Consider the following 19,892-nt stretch of genomic DNA (forward strand, 5'->3'; position numbering starts at 1 on the left):
CCCCGCCCCCCGGCGGCACCCGGACACTTACGCGCGAACACTGCAGTGTTCGCTAAAGCCGGTGTCCGGGTGCGGATGTGTCCGTAACGGACACGTTCGCTCATCTCTATTCACCAACCATGTGAGATAAATTAAGTATTTTCATTGTTTGGGTTGTTAAAAACATAGTAATGCCTGTTTTATGCTGCTTTTTACATTTTTTTAAATTAATTTAAAATAGGTTTTTGTGAATAAAAATATGTATTTTTTTAATTGGATTTTTTTTCAATTAAACTTTATTGATCTTTTTTACACTATTTTTTAGTCCCTCAAGGGCACTTAAAGATGCAATCGATCAATAGTTAGGAAAGTGCACTGCTTTACTTATGCAGTGCATTCTACAATGCCAATGACATCTGCCTATTAGACTCTGCCGGAGGAGGGGTCTAATAGACTAAGTAACATAGCAGACACAGAGGCCTTTGTTAGGCCTCTGGATACCATTGGAGTCCATTAGTACTTTGTGTTCACATTGCTGAGTGCTGTTGAGTGGCAATAGGACCCCACTTTCCTGTTATCTGCTTACATGCTACAATTGCTATTGATTGTAGCTTGTAAGGGATTAACATGCCAGGATCTGAGGTTTCTCCATTCCTGGCAGTTACAGCAGGAGGCTGGCTGTCAGTAGTCAGCCAAACGACTGCCTTAAAAAGATGTATGCGCAGATTTAAGGCCCATTGGTGACTGCTGTAAAAAGGTGTATTGGTGGTCACTAAGGATTAAGTTTTCACCCATCCACTGAATGAGTGAAAACTAATGGACTGGTGGGAGTCCGACTACTGGGACCTCCACTGAATTAAACCTCAATGGGCCTGCTGGTGATGACCAAGTATAATGACCTGCCCTTCATTCTATGACATGGATGCAGTAACCAGGAAGTGAGGATGATGGGGAAAACAGGTGAAATGGCTGAAAATTAAAAAAAGTTTACTAACTGGAATAACCCATTTAAAATAGAACTTCAGACCCCTGTACTGCAGTTTCATTTTATATTACATTTAGCGTGTAGAACATTATTCTACAGTGCATGCGAAAAATAACTAAAAGCCCGTACTTTATGATATAGTGGTCTTCCTGTCATGGGTACAGGGTTGAGTTGGAGTGACACATTAGTAAATCAATGTTCCTTAGGGAAAAGCAGTAGTCTGATTTATGACTGGATCCCCTATTTTCACAGAAATAATATGTTGGGGTTAATACAATGGTGGACACCTTTGTTATGTGCTACTAATTTCCTTCTGACCATTGCATAAGAAATGAAATAGCACAGGAGACACAGAATGAGCTGTATAAAATGATTATTTCCTACACCCACAGTAAAGCCCAGTGTGCTTTTAGTGTAGTGTTGCAGTTTGTATACTGGGCTAGGACATCACACAGCACATACAAGTTATACATTTATACATATTAGTCATTACTTCTTCTCAGATACGCAGTCATTTCTCTTGTACTGTTTCTATGGCAGCCTCAACCATCCATTACAATCCATCATTTTAAAAGGGTTTGTGTTTGATATTGCAAAGAACAGAAAATTACACATTTACCAAAAGTGTAGAAAATATATCTGGAATTGCATTTGAGAGGCCTTTATTTGCTTTACTTCAGAATTATTGTACACCTGAATAATTTTAATTTATGTTTTAGAAATTATGGGTTTTTTTTCTGGAAATAGAAAAAGCATATTCATTTTTTTCACTCTTATCTTTCAAAATTAAATGTATAAATATTACATTAAATGGGAAAGAGTGGAAGGAAGGAAATCAAAAGTATTCAAATGATTGGATGCCATAGAGCTGTTACACATTTGTGAGAATTGAGATAATTGTAATAGTGTGAATTCATACGTATGGTAGGAACGATTAGCAATATTGTTATGTGTAAGAGTACTTGGTGTTCTCAATCATTCCTACAGAGTTCCATGCAATAATTTCTGTTTTGGAAGATCAAAAATTGTCATAGCCATGATTACTTTGCAAGTCGGGTCTACTTGGAAAGCGTGTGATCTATAGCACAAACAACAGATAGATAATATCGTAAGAACTTTTAACTATATTTCTGCTAAATCCAACTTCATTCCAAATTAATTTAACCCCCCCCCCCCCCCCCATTTTTATTTTTCCAAAGTTGATCCTCCCATTTCAGGGTCTTGTTATTGTTTTCCTCACTCATACATGACTGGTGGGAGATACAGGGTGAGGAATAAGAGATGACATCACCAGGGTAGAATGTGGTGCAGACACTAAATGCCAGAACATGGAATGCAGTCCATGGCTCAGTATACATGGAAACCACAAGGAAATGAATGAGATCCAGAGACATATTTTTTTTTCTTGAAGTCCTTGGGCACAGAAGATTCCATATCTTTGGAACTTCAAAAAGAACACTATCCAGTAGACTGACTGAAAAACTGATTTAAATGTTCTGTGCCAAAAACACAACTCCTGTTCATCATAGAGTGGGCTCCCCTGTTCTAGACCGCCCACTAGAAGGAAAAACTACTCAATAAGAACGGCTCATGTTCTGACAAACCTTGTGCTGTCCTGTAATACTACATTTCCCCTATATCTACCACTGCTTGAAAAATGTGTGGATGGCTGTAGTTTCCCCCCAGCAAAATCAACTGACTGCTGGGGGATCTGGGAGTGCATTCTCAGAGGGGTTGTGCAGGTTGGCATAACTTCTTTAGGCGTCATGTCCATGGGCGGGTCGGATTCCGCATGCAGGAGCCCGCAGCGGAATCTGACCTTGCCCGCTGTCCGCAACCGCACGTACCTGTCCAGGTCTTTGCTTTTCGGTACTGCGGATGTATGCGGAAGTGCTAGACGGCGCACATGCGCAGTACAGTTTTGTTTTTAAAACTCCTGCTTTCCCGCAGAATCCATATGCTGTCCGCAATTCAATTGCGGATAGGCAGCGAATCGGACGGCTTCCATTGACTTTAATGGAAGCTGACTGTGCAGGAATTGCACTGAAATAGAGCATGCTGCGATTTGTTTTCTGCACCAAAAGATCAGCAAAACAAATCTGCATGTTTTAATTTAGTTGCGGATGCCCATGATTTCCCATGGGCGGCTTGAATTCCGGATCGTCCGGGCGAGTGCCCTGCACTGATTCCGCAAATTAAATCCACCCGTGGACATTGGGCCTTAAACTAATATCGTTGTATGCATCATTTTCAACCAGTTTTGACTAACTGCATAATGAATACAATAGGAAACTGATGCCCTGAATGTGGTGCTATATGTGTCGTTAGTGTAGTTGAAGCACATTCCTATGAATACTTACTGTTGCTCCTGAACTTTTATAATGGTAGCTCTCTATTAATGGACAGCTATCCTATACTACTACTGTATACTATTACCTCTGTACTGCATGTCTCCATTTGTGTTCATGATAATGTTTTTAGCCTCTCTCCCATATTGTCCCTTATAAATAAAACCTGCTGTTGTAGCTCCACTGCTGCCAACATAACAGAGCACAAGACCGTTCTCATATAAAGCATGTCAGGCCTTGAAAACAACACAGCGTGACTAGGAGTATATTGGATCTATTTTTTCTTTTAATTTGTTTTTCACTCTAGAGATTGATTGCCATGATTGCAGACAAGAAAAGGCTTATTCAGTCCGAGTGTCATTAGAGCATCTTGAGTAATGATCCTCCCCAAGACAAAACATAGTGGACTGTTCTCTTCATGTCCAAACTATTTTCATAATACGTATTAGTTTAGGAAAAAGTGACAACTGAATGAATGACCGGACCGCAACACTAAAGTGTTATTTATACATCCGTCTACTATATTTCAATAAGTATGTTTAGCTCTTACAATATCAAAGCTGGGCATTGTTTGGGTGTTTGAGCTACTACTCAGCTATTAGTATTTGCTCTCATATTGCAGCCCATTTGATATTCATACTGTGACAAGTAGGTGACTTTCCTTACTAAAGTGCTGGTTGGTTATACCTTCAAATATGCAGACTTTTGGGATTATAATAATAATCAAAAGGCCTCCAAAAATAGTTCAGAGAGTGCACACATAATTTACACTAGTCATAAAGTGCTAACTATAAAGCCAGGAGGGTTTCCTAATGAACACTGCCAGCCAGAGATTCCACATTGAGCCAAAAGTGTGCCCTCAGAAGGGTACCAGCCAGAGAGTGCTTCACAGCTTGTGTGCCCACATTAACAGTCCACACATAGAATGCCCATTTATGTGATGTCAGAGTGCCCCAATAATTGGCAGTCATAGTATTTTCCAGAAGAAAACTACACAAAACCTTTTCGTAAACAAGTAGCTTGTGTGCCCTTTCAAAGGTCCACGAGTACTCCCCATTTATGAAAGACTTCCAGATGCCTTCAGATCCTTTCAGAAATCAGTCTTGTGCCATGTCTATAATGCTATAGCAGTTTGTAACACCCACTTCTCAAACATTTCATATTGATCTAGTTTTGCAATGTTAGCTATTAATCCTGCAATACTACACCTTCCCAGACAGACGGTAATGCAGTGCTACACCAGGGTGAATTTTCAGTCCTTTTGGTTATTGACAATAAATAAAAACAATAAAAATATATATATATATATTCTTCAAAAGTACGGTAGTTGTGCAACAATTGCTAATTATATCATCATACGTAAAATAGTTCAATGTAGCTTTTTTTAATTCTCACCCAGGGTAGTATTCTGGGGTTAACCACAAGTACACTTCTCAATATTTAGATATCATTCACAGGAGCGTGTGTTTTGCGTGCACATAATTCACACTTCTAAAAGAACCAATGGGTTCCTATAGAAGGGTTCATATGTGGTTAATTTGAAGCACAAAACAGCGCGCACCTAAAATAGATAAGATATAGGTGCGCATTTTGCAGGAGTTTCTATTGACTCTTAGGAGAGCAGGAGTTAATGGCAACTCCTGCGCTGGGAATAGCTTCCCCGCTGCTTGTAGCAGGACATTTAAAAGGCGTTTCCAGACAGACGCACCTTTTAAATGTCCCGCTATAAACTCCTTCGTCCCTGTGGGGATGAGGGGACTCCCGGAGGGTTCCGTTAATCTCAACGGCGAGTACACTCATCACTGAACACTGTGACAGCACTGTCACAGTGTTCAGTGATGAAGGGACTGTTGCGGAGACGAAAGAATCCCCTGCCACAGCTGTGGCAGAGGACCGTTAAGTCATCCTATTGCTTTCAATGGGTCGGTGCTGCTGCCGCCCTATTGACAGCAATGGGATGAAGGCAACCCCTGCAGCGATGACTTTTTTTTGGGGGGGGGCTTAAAATATAAGCCCTACCCCGAAAATCATCCCTAGCTGAAGAAAAATAAATTAATTAATTAACTCACCTAGAAGCGCTGTCTAACTCTTCTCCCCATTCCTGGCAGTCTGTATTCTGGTGGCCTACGATTGAAAAATCCCTGCCTCCATAAAGTGTTGCCTCTAATTAGCTGAGCGCTGTGACCAGTCAGAGGCAGCGCTCAGCTGTCATTCAATGGCTGAGCACTGTCTCTGATTGGTCACAGCGCTCAGCCAATCAGAGACAGAACTTCCAGGAGGTGGTGATTTTTAAATCACCGGCCAGAAGAAATGATTCAGAAGAGTGCTGGCCCCATTGAAAGCAATGGAATAGCATTACAGTCATCTGTCACAGCTGTGACAGCTGTGGCAGGGGATTCTTTCTACCCATCAGTGCTGTCACAGTGTTCAGTGATGAGGGGACCTTCGTGGAGCAGCTGCGCTCCTCCAAGCTCAGCTGCTCCGGTGAACGGGCATAAGAAACTTTGCCTGTTAACACGTTCTCTGCTCATGCGAGCAGTGCTTTTTTTTCACGAACATAGGTGCGCAAAAAAGTATGCTCATCCGAATGAGGCCTTAGGCTGGGTTCACACGGGGTGGATTTGCCACGGAAATTCCGTGCGGAATTTCGTCGCGGCAAATCCACATGCGGCCGCTAATCACGGGATTAGCCAGCATGTTCATGATTTTTTTTTTCTGCTGCGGCTGTGCTCTCCTCTCTGGGAGCGCCAGCCGCAGCAGAAGAGCGAGCAACCGGGCCGCTTCAAAGCCGCCGCGGGTTTTGCCGCGACGGTTCTCCTGGCGGAAATCTTGCTTTTTTTTTGGTGCTAAACCGCGAGATTTCCGCCGAAAATCCACCCTGTGAGAACCCAGCCTTAAAGTGCAACACCAAGAAAGAAAAATCAAAGAAAAATGTTGCAATTTCAATGTTAAGGAGTGCAGCTTAAAAGCCACTAACTTTCTTCTCCTACATAGACCATGTCTTATCTTTATCACAATGCAGGTAGATTGATATGTAATATGTTGATAATATACAAATGAAGTAAACGTTTTGAATAAAATACACACTATTGAGCTATGTAACCTTGGCTGCTATCGGGCTTATGGTACTGATTTATAACATTTCCTCTCAGAATGGCCTAAACTAGAGGTAAATGAATGCACAGATTCCTAAAATGTTGATACTGTTGCACTGCTGGCATAATGCACACTGAAATCTGACATAACATCTATTTATGCCATATAGTATAAACCAGAGGACCATGGTTCAGTGAACACAGTGAAAGCGTCCCGCGGTGATTTAGATGGAAGTCAAGTAGCATACATTGAAATGGAACTTCTAAATTGTCAGTCATAAAATAAAGTATCATATGTGGAGCTCCTTAATCAAAGCTTGAATTAAGCAATGGCGTGTAAAACATGCAGAATAGACCCGCAGTAACAATTTACATTTCTTACTCTTCTAGGTATTCAGAGGAGGAAATACGCCAGAAAGTAGCCACTTTTCGGCAAATGCTCATGGAAAAAGAAGGCGTACTGACAAGAGAAGATCAACATGGTCGTCAGATGTAAGCAACTGTATACTCCTAGATTTTGGGCAACTTCATAGTTAAAAGTACATGTGCTGGAGAATATATATTAGTGAAATTGTGTTCATTTTTAAATAATTGGTACAATCATTTTAATGAAATATATTGAGTTTTTTCTAAGGCTGACGGGCGGGTTGGATTCCACATGCGGGAGCCCGCAGCGGAATCCGACCCTGCCTGCAGCCAAGGAACCATGCATACCTGCCCGGTTCTTTTTTTTTCTTTACTGCGAATGTGTGCGGAAGCTGCAGTGCACATGCGCAGTAGAGGTTTTTGGTTTTTTTTCAAACCCCTGCTTTACCACAGAATCTGCGGCCCATCCACAATGTCAATTGCAGATGGGCTGTGGATCGGACGGCTTCCATTAACTTTAATGGAAGCCGTCCTTGCGGGAACTGCACTGAAATGGAGCATGCTGCCATTCGATTTCTGCATCCAAAGATCCACAAATCTAATCCACATGCTTTAATTCAGGTGCGGATTCACATGTTTCCCTATGGGCAGCTTCAACTGCGGATTGTCCGCGCAGGTGCCCCACACGGATTCTACAATTCAAATCCTCCTGTGAACATTGGGCCTAATAGTGTCATCAGTGTCTGCTTTCTGCTTGGTCTGAGGATGTCCTGTCTTTATCAGTAAAATATCTACCCCTGTATGACCTTATCGGTGTTACGTCGTTAACTTTTAACTTATAAATAGAAAATTTGTAATTATAATACCTAACGAGACAGGTAGGTGGGTACATACACAAACCTACAGTATTAATATCACATATTTGTTTTACAGAAGTACACTATTTATAATATTTCGGCACAATATCTTTGGTGCCATAAGTTACTATGCACCTAGTAAAAAAATAGCAAATACTACAATCGGCATATGTGATAGCCCCTTTTCCTTCTCCAAAGCTCTTACTGTCGTACAGGAATAATGCGTCAATGTTCTATACCTTAGTGACTATTTTTGTAGCAACCTTTATACAACGTCGGATCAACTGCATATTAAATCCCAAATTACTTTTAGTTGATGTGTTAAATGAGTACATATTGAAGTGATGTTTGATGATACAGTATATCTAACCTATAGTCATAGTTGCGGCTGGGTAAGTAGATGATTCATCTACATGTCTGTGTTGTAAACCTGCTCCCATAAAGCTCTTTTTGAGTGAACCTCTTGAAGTAGCTTCCAAGAAACGTTTCTGGTCATGGCTCTTAAATACATTTGTAACGTAACAGCTATATTTGAGAATTATCACACTTTAACCATGTTCAGCTATGGAGATTGAATTGTGTTACTGTATCCCTTTTTCTTCTTTTGAGCGGATACATTTTTACATTTTAGTTTGGGGTCTTAAAGGCCCTCCCATAACATTGATGCATTCGTTAATTACAAGCATCACAACCTACAGACTGTTCCAGAACAAATTTAGCCACAAAAGCTTTCAAGTAAAATCAAATGGTTTGAATCACAAGCTTTATTCCACATAGCTGAAGGCTATTTTACGGAAATGTTCTATTATACATTTCCACAATACTTATTTTACTTTACAATGGCACTGAAATTGCAAAATGCACTTAGCCGTGCATTTACTGGTCTAACGTTGAATTTCAAGTAATTTGGGGGAATATTTGGTTGTTTTCCATCTTTTTATATATCAGGCAGACAATGCTGAAAAATGTAGCATTAGCTTCCCGATATAACAAAAATAAAGGCACAAGCTATATATCCTCAAATCATTGGCATTTGGGCCACTCATTTATAGTTCCACGGCCATTCCTCAAATTGCAGGTGTACTAATTAGCTACAGGAGGAAGAATGTCTTAAAGAACCAGCTGTCCCAAGTTTCTTACTAATTTCTCTAATTGAAAAGCCTTAAAAAAAATTCTGCGGAGATAAAAACCCTTTAAAGGGGTTGTACAATAGTGCCAAAAGTCCATCCTAGGACAGGAGAATGCATCTGTAGATCAGGCGGGAAGAGGCGGTGCCATATGTGGGGACCAATCCTAATACCACACTGTTCTGGACAATATTAAGTAAGGTCCCCTTCACAGGGTCGGAAATTCTGCGGCGGGATTTCCCGCAGAATTTCTGCCTCTGCCTGACTGCATAGGATTGCATTACCAAACGCAATCCTATGCAGGCGTCCGCGATTTGTCCGCATGAAAATACATGCGGAAAACAAATCACCACATGCTCTATTTCTGTGTGGATCTCGCAGAGGCCCACACAGAAATGTCACTCCCAGCATCCAGGCTCTGCTCTGCGCAAGCGCTGGCTGGACGCTTGCCAGCACATCACAGCGCCGGAGCCGCGGGAGAAGGTGAGACCCGCACTGGTCCCCGCAGGGGCCCGGGTCAGGTCCTGCTGCGAGATTTCTCGCAGGGGATCCGACCCGGCTGACTGCAGGTGGCCTAAGGCTGCACTTCCACCCCCTTCTCCCTCCTGTCTTAGAACAGGTTTCCACAGGCTGCGCTAACAGCAGCCTTTTTGTGGCATGCATGGACAACCCCTTTAAAGGGGTTGTCCCACGCCGAAACCTAAATATTTTTTTTTTCCACAGACCCCACCTTAGCAGACAGTTAAATTACATCCATTTGTTATTTAAAAAAAAAATTCGCTTACCTGGATCCCCGATCTGCAGCTTTGAAGATTCTTCTTTCAAAGATGGCGCCGCTAGTCTTCTCCCACGGTGCACCGCGGGTCTTCTCCCATGGTGCACCGTGGATGTTCTTCTCCAGTCTGTGTTCCACTGCCGATTACAGCCACCTCATTGGCTGATTGGCACCACGTGACTGAGGCGGAGCTACGATGACACGGAGAAGAGGGAGGAACCAGGACGCAGCTTGTGAGCCCGGACACATCCAGCAGAGGATTCCTCACTGCGCAAGCCCGACTGTTCGTGCGACCAGAGAAGAGGTTTGATCGTTGCCATGGAGACGGGGACGCCAGCACCGGAGGGGGTAAGTGTATAACTTCTGTATGGCTCATATTTAATGCACGATGTATATTACAAAGTGCATTAATATGGCCATACAGAAGTGCATAACCCCACTTGCTGTCGCGGGACAACCCCTTTAAGTACTTGAAAACTGAGAAAAGTGAATGATCACTATTACAAAATGCACAAAAAAAAGAAGCAGTGTTTTCTTTTTTTTTATAACTTATGTCTTAATAAAAAATAAATCAATTAAAACGACTCCTTAGGAAGCTATAGACATGTGTATGGGATGTAGGGCACAGTTTGTGTCTAATCAGAATATATTGGAACATTTTCCTTTCTATTTGTTGGGTTCTATAAGTATTTATTTTCCTTCTTCATGCTCACCAACTGGATGAGCCTTTACTGGTGTAGAGTAAAGGTTGTGGTGTGTGTCTGAGCTACTCAGATAGCTCTCTCCGCTCCTCCTCTCCCCTATCATAGCATGCTGTCCCAGCAACACAGAGGGATTGCAGCTGCATCCCCCTCCTCCCAGTCTAGTATTTCCTTTTTTCCTATTAGACAGGGCTTTGGTGATTGAGAAGGTATACTAATTGTATAATTGTAATTGTACATAGTCAGAGAGACTGCAAACAGAGAAAGGGGAACTGCAGGCTCTTGAAAGGTGATGTTACTACTGCATATGTTAAATCCACTTTTAACTTAAAGGGACCCTGTCAGCTGCCGTTACTATCTACAGGCAAAACGGTATGTGACAAAGTTTGCAGCGCTGGGCACAAAGGAGTCTGATGCGGCTCATTCACAGTCATATATTCCATGCCCCTCAGCCACTGATTGACTGGTCTCTCCATGTGCGCACTACTCTCTGCCTTCAAACACAAGTTTTACAAAACTGTTCAACAGATCAGTATAAGGCCAGGTTAACATGAGCGTAATATTACCACGTATTACGCGCGTGACACGCGGTAATTTACAGGCAATTAAATACATTGTCTTACGCTGTTTCACTCACATTTGTGTGTAAGCATTGTGTAATACACGAGCGCAAAAAAGAATGTAGCATGTTCTATTTTGCCGCGTTTTAGGCGAGAGAGAACCCATTGTTCTCTATGAGAGTGTAATCAACGCCACCCATATACAATTGCATTGAGTATGGGCGAAGTATATATGCGCAGTTGTAAAGAGACAGTGCGGGAAATCTAGATTTAAAAAAAAAAAAAAGGAAGACTGCGCATGACAATATGCATGAGATACGCTGTCATGCGCAGTACAATATCGCTGCCATACGGAGGTAGGACCGTGCTTCACTCAGGCAGGGGTTTGCGCATACGCTTGTGTGAGCCTGGCCTAAGTGATAGACTGCTGAGATCAGAGTGTCTGATGCTATATCATGTTGCGCTCAGTTAGGCACTCCTAAAGGACTAGATAGGTTTCCTTTAAAGGAGTTATGCTCAATTCACACAAGCGAGCATGATACCACGTGGATGTGACGTGGTTTTTATTCAAGAGCGCCTTACATCACTTCTGTGAAATTGCGACCCTTAGGCACATATTTCACGTGCGTCAGAGGATCTCAAGTATTTCCCATTTTTTCAATGGGAAACATCACATTGCACTCACATGTACATTGCCCAACTTTCGATGTCTTTAAAGGTCCCATTGAAAAAAATAGGTAAGGCGTTCCGAGAGAAATCCAAAATAGGACACGCAGTGATTTTTAACCTCGCAGCATTGCTGTGAGGGAAAAGACTGTACATGTGAATAAATCCATTCCAACGAATGGAGTTCATATTCGCGAGAGTTTTGTGCGTCTCACAACGCATAAAACTTGCAGGAGATTTGCGTTTGTGTGCATGTAGCCTTAAAATGTAATTGTGCACTCTAAAAACTTGTAATATCTCATAAGGATTTGTCAAAAGATGTGATCGCTGCTCTGACCCCCAACAATCGTTAGAATGATCCAACTGAGGCGCTCATCTGAGTGATGTCACTGCTCGCTAGCTGTGTATGGACTCAATAGAAATCGATGGGGAGGGTCCAGTGATCCGTAAGTATCTCAGCAGCCCACCCCATGTCAGAACGGCCTATGGGGACCGTTTCCCTGCTCTCATAATGGAGCCGAAAAATGGAATCCCTTAGCGCAAATGTGAATGAGCCCTTATATAGTTGGCTAGTGACAGTAAACAAGTGGCAGTAACTGTATAGCACCACATGATTTGTGATGTAGAACGTTATTACATTTCCACACTGCCTAATGCAGTCTTATTTCGCACTTGCTTTCTGGATTGCTTTCTTCTTATGACATGCATGTATGTGAAACATAAAACATTAGATTTGTTAAATATCTTGCTTTACCAAGGCTTATGTCATATTTTGAATTGTACAATGTGCAGAATTAATCTTCCAGTGGTCCTAATCACCTCAAACATGTCAAAAGAAGATTTCCATATAATAACACAATAACATCTTTCTAAATCCTACTTCTGTTTAAAGACAGCTCTTGAGCTGGAAGATTACACTTTGCAGGTGATCTGTTTCAACTATTCAAAGATGTGTTATGAGTTTCTACAAAAAGGGAAATTAATATTAATCTTCTCAATAGCTGAGTAAACCTTTTATTAGCAAGATTATAATCCAATTGTATTTGGGGCTCGAGTGGGTGGTACACATGCAGCAAACATTAACTTGACATTTAACGCATTATCTTCACTGCAGTGTACTATAATGCTGTAAATTGAGTTAGCATAATGTGCCAGTCAGGGGCTGGTGGCAAATGTTATCCTGGGGGATAAGCACACAGGACATGCCCATGGCTAGCAGCCCATCCTTAAAGGGGTGTTTTCATCTGGGCCAAACATGGTTGCTTTGGGAACACTGTGAGAAACAAAGTGACTGGAAGGAAGGAAACAGCCAAGCTTGTCTGGGCTATACTTTTTCCATAACTTCCAAGTCAATGATAGTTACGCAAACAGTATAACACAGCAAGCTACACGGTTACGTAGCTTCCTAGTTATGGAAGTGGCATTCCTTGGTGTGCTATTCTGTTTGTGTAACTTTCAATGACTTCTATGGGAGTTACAAAAACAGCGTAGTGAAGCCTGCTCTGCTGTTTCCATCCTCCTAACCACCCCAGGACACAACATAGAGCCAGGAGTGGTGGGGGCCTGACCCTGTGATAATCACACCAATTGGACTTTTATGGCATACCCATTGATATGCCATAAAACACCAAGATGGAAATACTCCTTCAACCGGTTTACTTCCAGCTACCATAATGTGAATATAAACCAAGCGCATTACATAAATATAGTACCAAGATCCAAGCTCAGTACATAAATACAACATGAGAACCAACTCACTACATACATACAGTACCAAAACCAAGCTCAGTACATAAGTACAGTACCAGAACCAAGTTCAATAAATAACAACAGCACCAAAGCCAAGCTCAGTACATAAATACAGCATGAGAACCAAGCTTAGTACATACATACAGTACCAAACTAAGCTTAGTACATAAATACAGTCCCAAAACTAAGCTCAGGACATAAATACAACACCAGAGCCATGCTCACTACATAGGTATAGCCCCAGAACTGAGCTCATAATATAAATGCAGCCCAAAGCCAATCTTATAACATTAATACAAACTCAGAGCCAACTCATGACAAATCCGACACTAACAGCACCCAGTGGACCCCATTGTCTGGTGGGGTCTGTCGGGTTCTATCATAGTTCCCGGCATATTACTGGAAGGAACAGCACTGCATGCTGCACAATTCTATCTGTTCATACGTCGCACACCAGCAGCGCCCACTAGACATCACTGATGATAAAAGAGTCTGTCAGATTTCTGTCATAGCATCTAGCATATTACTGGAAAAAAACAACTCTGTATGCCTTACTATTTTTTCCATTATTTTGGATGGAATTTGCTATGGAGGCTCTTAACGGAATCTCGGATGCAGGTGTTAACAAGACCTAAACGTCTATGCATACAAAGACCCGCTGTTACAGCTGTTCAGCTGCCCTTGTAGTGCCAGCAATTCACTCTACAGGCCTTTAAAAGGAGCCTGTCATATGCGATAAAGTACATGTGGTGGAAAATGCCCCCCCCCCCCAGACCCTTCATCCTGTAACTCTGTACTACCTAGTAGCACAGCAGTTCTCACAGCAGGTGTCGTAGGCAGTGAGGTACATACACGGCATCAGCAATGCCAAAAAACATGAGAGGTTGGGGGCATCATGTGTTGTACCTCTGATGACAGTATTGCTTCCTGACCGGCAGTGCACCTGCTGCTTTCCTGTATTGTGATTGTCATCCCCTGGGCCCTTTGTGACACTTGTAATGACAACCCCTTTAAGGGAATGCATTTCCACAGTGGGTACAGTCCTTGATGTCTTTGAGGGATTGCTTGCCACATGTCATGCACTTGGCTGAGGCGAAAACTGACATTACTTGAGTTTCTGACGCTAATTGCAAATTAGGCCCAAATTAAGTCTTTCCTGGAAAAACGTACAAGTAGATTGTAGAGTTCTTTTAAAGATATTAAGTAAAACATTTATGATTATGAAAATAGTCAAAACCAGAAGAACCTCTTGTAAAAGGATATGCAAGGTTCCAGATATTATTCCTTCCAGGCCCTTAAAGCAATTAAGAAGATTTAAAAATGCTAATCACTCAGGCCCTGCTAAATTAATTACAGGATTAACCTTGCAAAATTGTTCCTTCGTTTGTCTGGCTTGTTCTATGTCATGCATTACTTGCAATATGCCTGAAGGGTGCAATTCCAGACACTAGCTGACTGCATGAATGTACTCCCCATTAGATGCATGGCCGTAGCCCATTTCATGAATTAAAAACATCTTCCAAAATTACACCTGCATGTTTTGAACAAAGTTTTTATTCATAACATTTCAATATAAAAGAGGACCTATGAGAGAAAAAAATTACAGCCAATCACAAAAGGACATTCATTATGCTAAACCTGTGAACATCAATACATTTAAAACCAATAGTTATTCAAGAAAGAGTCAAATCTCCAGATTAATACTGATATGACACATTGTACAGTTGTAGCAAACATTAACTTGGCCTTTAACATAGTAACATAGTAAGCTAGACCGAATAAAGACAACGTCCACCTAGTTCAGCCTGTTAATAGTGTGTACCTGTCTGTAAACCCGGGTCAACAACCCGCTGCTCCCCTAAAATCTATATCCTGTGATATCATAGCGCTCCAGATAGACATCTAGTCCCCTCTTAAATTCCTCTATGGATTTTGCCATCACCACATCCTCAGGTAGAGAGTTCCACAGTCTCACTGCTCTTACAGTAAAGAACCCTTTTCTGTGTTGGTGATGAAACCTGCTTTCTTCTAGACGAAGCGGATGCCCTCTCGTTACCGTCGCAGTCCTGGGTAAAAACAGATCATGGGAGAGATCCTTGTATTGTCCCCTAATGTATCTATACATAGTTATTTGGTCGCCCCTTAACCGCCTGTTTTCCAGGATTAATAATCCCAGTTTTGATATCCTCTCTGGGTATTCAAGTCCCTTCATTCCATGTATTAGTTTAGTTGCCCTTCTTTGAACCCCCTCAAGCACTGCAACATCTTTCCGAAGCACTGCTGTCCAGAACTGTACACAGTATTCCATGTGAGGCCTAACAAGTGCTTTATATAGTGGAAGAATAATGTTCTCGTCCCTCGCCCCTATACCTCTTTTAATGCACCCCAAGACCATTTGCTTTTGCAGCAGCTGACTGGCATTGGTTGCTCCAGTTAAATCTACAGTCCACTAGTACCCCCAGGTCTTTTTCCATATCACTTTTCCCTAGCAGTACTCCATTTAGTGTATATTGGTGACATCCGTTTCTCCTACCCATGTGCATGACCTTACATTTGTCAACGTTCAAATTCATTTGCCATTTTTCTGCCCAAGCCCCCAGCTTATCTAGATCCATTTGTAGCCGTACATTGTCCGCCGTTGCATTGATTATATTGTATAATTTTGTGTCATCTGTAAATATTGATATTTTACTGTGCAGTCCCTCTAACAAGTCATTGATAAATATATTGAACAGAATGGAGCCTAATACTGAACCCTGTGGCACCCCACTAGCGACTGTGGCCCAATCAGAGTATGAACCGTTCATTACCACCCTCTGCTTTCTATCATTGACCCAATTCTTTACCGAGATACACACGTTTTCACCCAATCTGAGCTGTCTCATTTTATATATCAGCCTATTATGCGACACGGTGTCAAATGCTTTAGAGAAATCCAGATATACAAGATCAATAGACTCTCCCAGGTCCAGCCTAGAGCTTACTTCATCGTAGAAGCTAATCAGATTGGTCTGACATGATTGCCCCTTCATGAACCAATGCTGGTGTGGAGCTATTCCGTTGTTCTCCTTGAGGTATTGTACGATGGTGTCTCTCAGAAACCCCTCGAATATTTTTCCAGTTACTGAAGTGAGACTTACCGGCCTGTAGTTACCAGGCTCTCTGTTAGTCCCCTTTTTGTATATTGGAACTACATTGGCAATGCGCCAATTCAGTGGTACAACCTCGGTCTTGATAACACTTTATGTTAAAGGGGTTTTCCAGGAAGATACTATTGATGACCTATCCTTAGTATAGGTCGTCAATAGTTGATCAGCCGCGGTCCATCGCTCGGGACCCTAACCGATCAGCTGATTGCGCACCTGCTGACAGTACCGCAATTACACAGAGGTCAGAGAGGAGGCAGCTTGCATTGATTTTAATGAAAGCCGTGCCTGCAGTTACAAGCACCGGCGACTACACAAAGGTCGGAGCAGAGAATTACGCTGCCTCTGCTTCGTCTTCTGTGTAATTGCGGTGCCATCAGCGGGCGGACAACCAGCTGATCGGTCAGGGTGCCAAGCGATGGACCCCAGCTGATCAATGATTGATGACCTATCCTGAGGTTATCAATAGTATTCTTCCTGGAAAACCCCTTTAACTACAATGTACTACACTACTGTAAATCAAGTTATCACAGTGCACCAGTTATGTTAATGATTGCTACATCTGTACCTTTGTTTGAAGTCAACTGGACATCTGGTTTGCAAAGGGAATAAGTTAAAAGGCCTCTTTCAGTAAAAGTCTTCTCCTATCTCCACCTCTCTCTGGCGACTTAACCCTCTCTATACCAATTACTTGACAAGCTGATGTGTCTCCCTTGTACACCTTCTGAAAATGCTTACAAACCACTGATTCATTTACTGCCCCAGTATGACGGCTGTCTGAGAGATATTTATGGATCTGAATCTTAACCCCTTAGGGACCACCCTATTGTGTTTTTACGTCCTGCCATTGCATATGCATTGCATTGCAGATAGTGCTGCTATTTCCCTCCATACATCGCAGGTGTCAGCTGTTTATTACAGCTGACACCAGCGGGCAACAGCCCCGTTCGGCCGTGAAAATGGAAAAAAGCAAAAACGTGTGGTCACTAAGGGGTTAAGGGCACAAGTTGTGCAACCCACGTTTTGTATCTTACATATTCCCCATGTGATTAAATAAACAATAAATGTGGTGCGATTATTTTAGAAGTCATACCATCACTACAAGATGAAAAAGTGTCAGTCTTTACCATACGCTTACACACTTTGCAGATTTTATGTCCACATTTATAGCATCCTTTCACTGATAACCATGTTTTTTTTTTCTTTATTCCCGGAATATAAACTTGGAGTCAACTTTTGCGCCAGGGTAGGAAGGGCGCTCCATCTATAATCAAAACATTGAGGATATTGTCCTGGCGCAAAATTGGTAAACAGTTCAAAAAATATTTTTAATGTGGCCAAATTCCAAACTATATGCAGCTGAAAAAAAACAACCCTGATTTAGCTTTTTTTCCCAGAAAACCCTCTCTACTATTCAGCAAAGTATTTCTATCTTTCATTGTAGCCTTCAATTTTGCTTATTCTATTAAACCCTTAGGGTATCCTCGTTCCCATAAACGTTCGCTCACTATTTCCTTTTTTTGATTCCATGCAGGTTCAGTTGAACCATAGTGGCTGGAATAGGCTTACTGAATGAGGTGCCTGGGTGGATAGCCTGTTCCAGCCAGTATTGAAGGACGTTCCTGGTTATGTTAGGGACTCCCAGCACAATTTGGCTTTATTACCAAAAATACAGTGGATGTCGACTTAGTGTGGATTGTAAATCATATGCGTTGACTTTACACATCCATACCTCATGATTTAGCATTATGGGCTCTGGGTTGGTTCCTGGATAGATTTATAAACTTTTCCGCCCCATTGAAGGAGTTTTTGCATTTAATGGCCACTTTTTTGTTTAATTAACCAGAGCCTTAATGGGTGTGAAAATTTCACTGTCCTTGCTAGTTATCTACATGAGCTATTGTTCGATTAGCCGTGAAAAAAATGGGTATAGGCATAACCTTTTTAAAGAAAAGCACAAGACAAGACATGAGGTTATTAGCTCAACCTCTCTGTTTTATTAAAACCAGCTTCGAAACACATCTATTCATGCTGGTTTTAATAAAACAGAGAAGTTGAACTCATAATCTCATGTCTTGTGTTTCTTTTTAACTCCTCAAGGCTAACTTCACATGGGCGAGTGCAATATGGGGCCATGAATACTTCCCCCATATTGCGATCCCCACCATGTGAAATCCCCATGGATGCACAGTCCCTTTTTATGGTATTCTTATCAGTGTTTCCAAATCTTTCTTTACGCACTGCATTACCTTCTTTTGGTGTCATAGTCACACCAGGAGGAGCTGCTATGGATACCATAACAGGTACAGAATTTTGCTTCTGCACTTTCTTTTGTTTCTTTTTATTAAATTGTTCTTCCATATTCCTGGCCACCACCAGTGACTGTTCTGGGTGGATGCAACTTAATTCTGCCCTCACATCCTCGCAACCCATTAATAAAGCAAGTTCTATAATGACATACATCCTTGCTTGTAGCGTTATTCACATCACATTCCTGATCTGCATCTAGCAGAATTCTTGTCTACTGGTTCGCCAGGCTGAAAACCTTCTGCCAGTCCTGTAGTAAGTTCATTTTCAAGTTTTCTAGTGAACTCCTGAAGGCTTTTTTCTAGAGTCTTTGGCCATTTGGCTGTCTGCATTTGGCAGAGCCTCTTTACATTCAACATTCTGGACCTTCAAAACAAGTGGTGCTCCTGCAGCTCTAGTACACAAAGACACTAAATCACTCCAAGTAGCGTCATCATTTTGAAATATCCTTTCTACCCCAGCAACTTGCTTGCTATAGTCAATTGCTCACTTCGGCTCCATGGTTCATACCAAGTTGTAGTCTCTACCCTTTCACATTCCCCTGTGGGTTGAGGCACCCTAATCTCCTGTGTTACAACTTGAGCATGCCTACACCTGCATATCCACAATATGCCCGTTCCCCATCTGTTTCTAGTGTCGGTGCGCGTGGCTCCACCACACGCCATGTGCCTTGGGTGTCTCTCTTGTATGCGGCTGTAATTCTAACTGTTTGCAAATTTTTTCAGGTGTCAGTGTCTTGTCTAATCTGAGAGGACTTAATTGCTGGCTGTCAGATACAGTATGTTTGGATTTAGATCCGGTTCTTTCATCTTGCTGTGGTGAAGCAAAGCTGTCTGAGCTATTTAAGGATATTTCAGGGAATAGTGGAAGAGTCAAACTATCACAGTGTGGAGGATAAAGCTGAAGAGGTGGAACTTGCGTCACCTGTTGTATTGAACTTGAAAGGCTACCTGGTGATGCTTCATCAAAAGACCTGCAAGAGGTTGATGATGATAAAGAGGCACTAGAGGACTGGACAGAAGACTATAGGATCCCTATGCCAGTTACTTTGACCTTTCCTTGCTTCTACCTTGAACCCTAATTTCATCTTCCTGGTCACTGTGATTATTATCCCCTTAAGGACACAGACTATTTTGACTCGAAGGATTTGGGGATTTTCATCTCCACTTTTCAAAAGCCATAACTTAATTTTTCTATTGACAAGGCCATATAAGGGCTTGTTTTTTGGGTG

The 19,892-nt window shown here is 42.0% G+C and overlaps 1 protein-coding gene across 1 annotated transcript in view; it reads left to right on the top strand.

The window, feature by feature from the left end:
- Positions 1-6,829: 6,829 nt before the first annotated feature.
- The window catches only part of SRRM3 (serine/arginine repetitive matrix 3), a 144,468-nt gene continuing 131,405 nt past the window's right edge, over positions 6,830-19,892 (top strand). Inside the window, exon 1 of the mRNA XM_066575270.1 lies at positions 6,830-6,899. Coding sequence (XP_066431367.1) covers positions 6,844-6,899 — 56 coding nt within the window. The 5' untranslated portion in view covers positions 6,830-6,843. The remainder of the gene's footprint in view (positions 6,900-19,892) is intronic.

The sequence above is a fragment of the Eleutherodactylus coqui genome, chromosome 1 (assembly GCF_035609145.1).
Source record: "Eleutherodactylus coqui strain aEleCoq1 chromosome 1, aEleCoq1.hap1, whole genome shotgun sequence".
In the NCBI taxonomy this organism is placed as follows: Eukaryota; Metazoa; Chordata; class Amphibia; order Anura; family Eleutherodactylidae; genus Eleutherodactylus; species Eleutherodactylus coqui.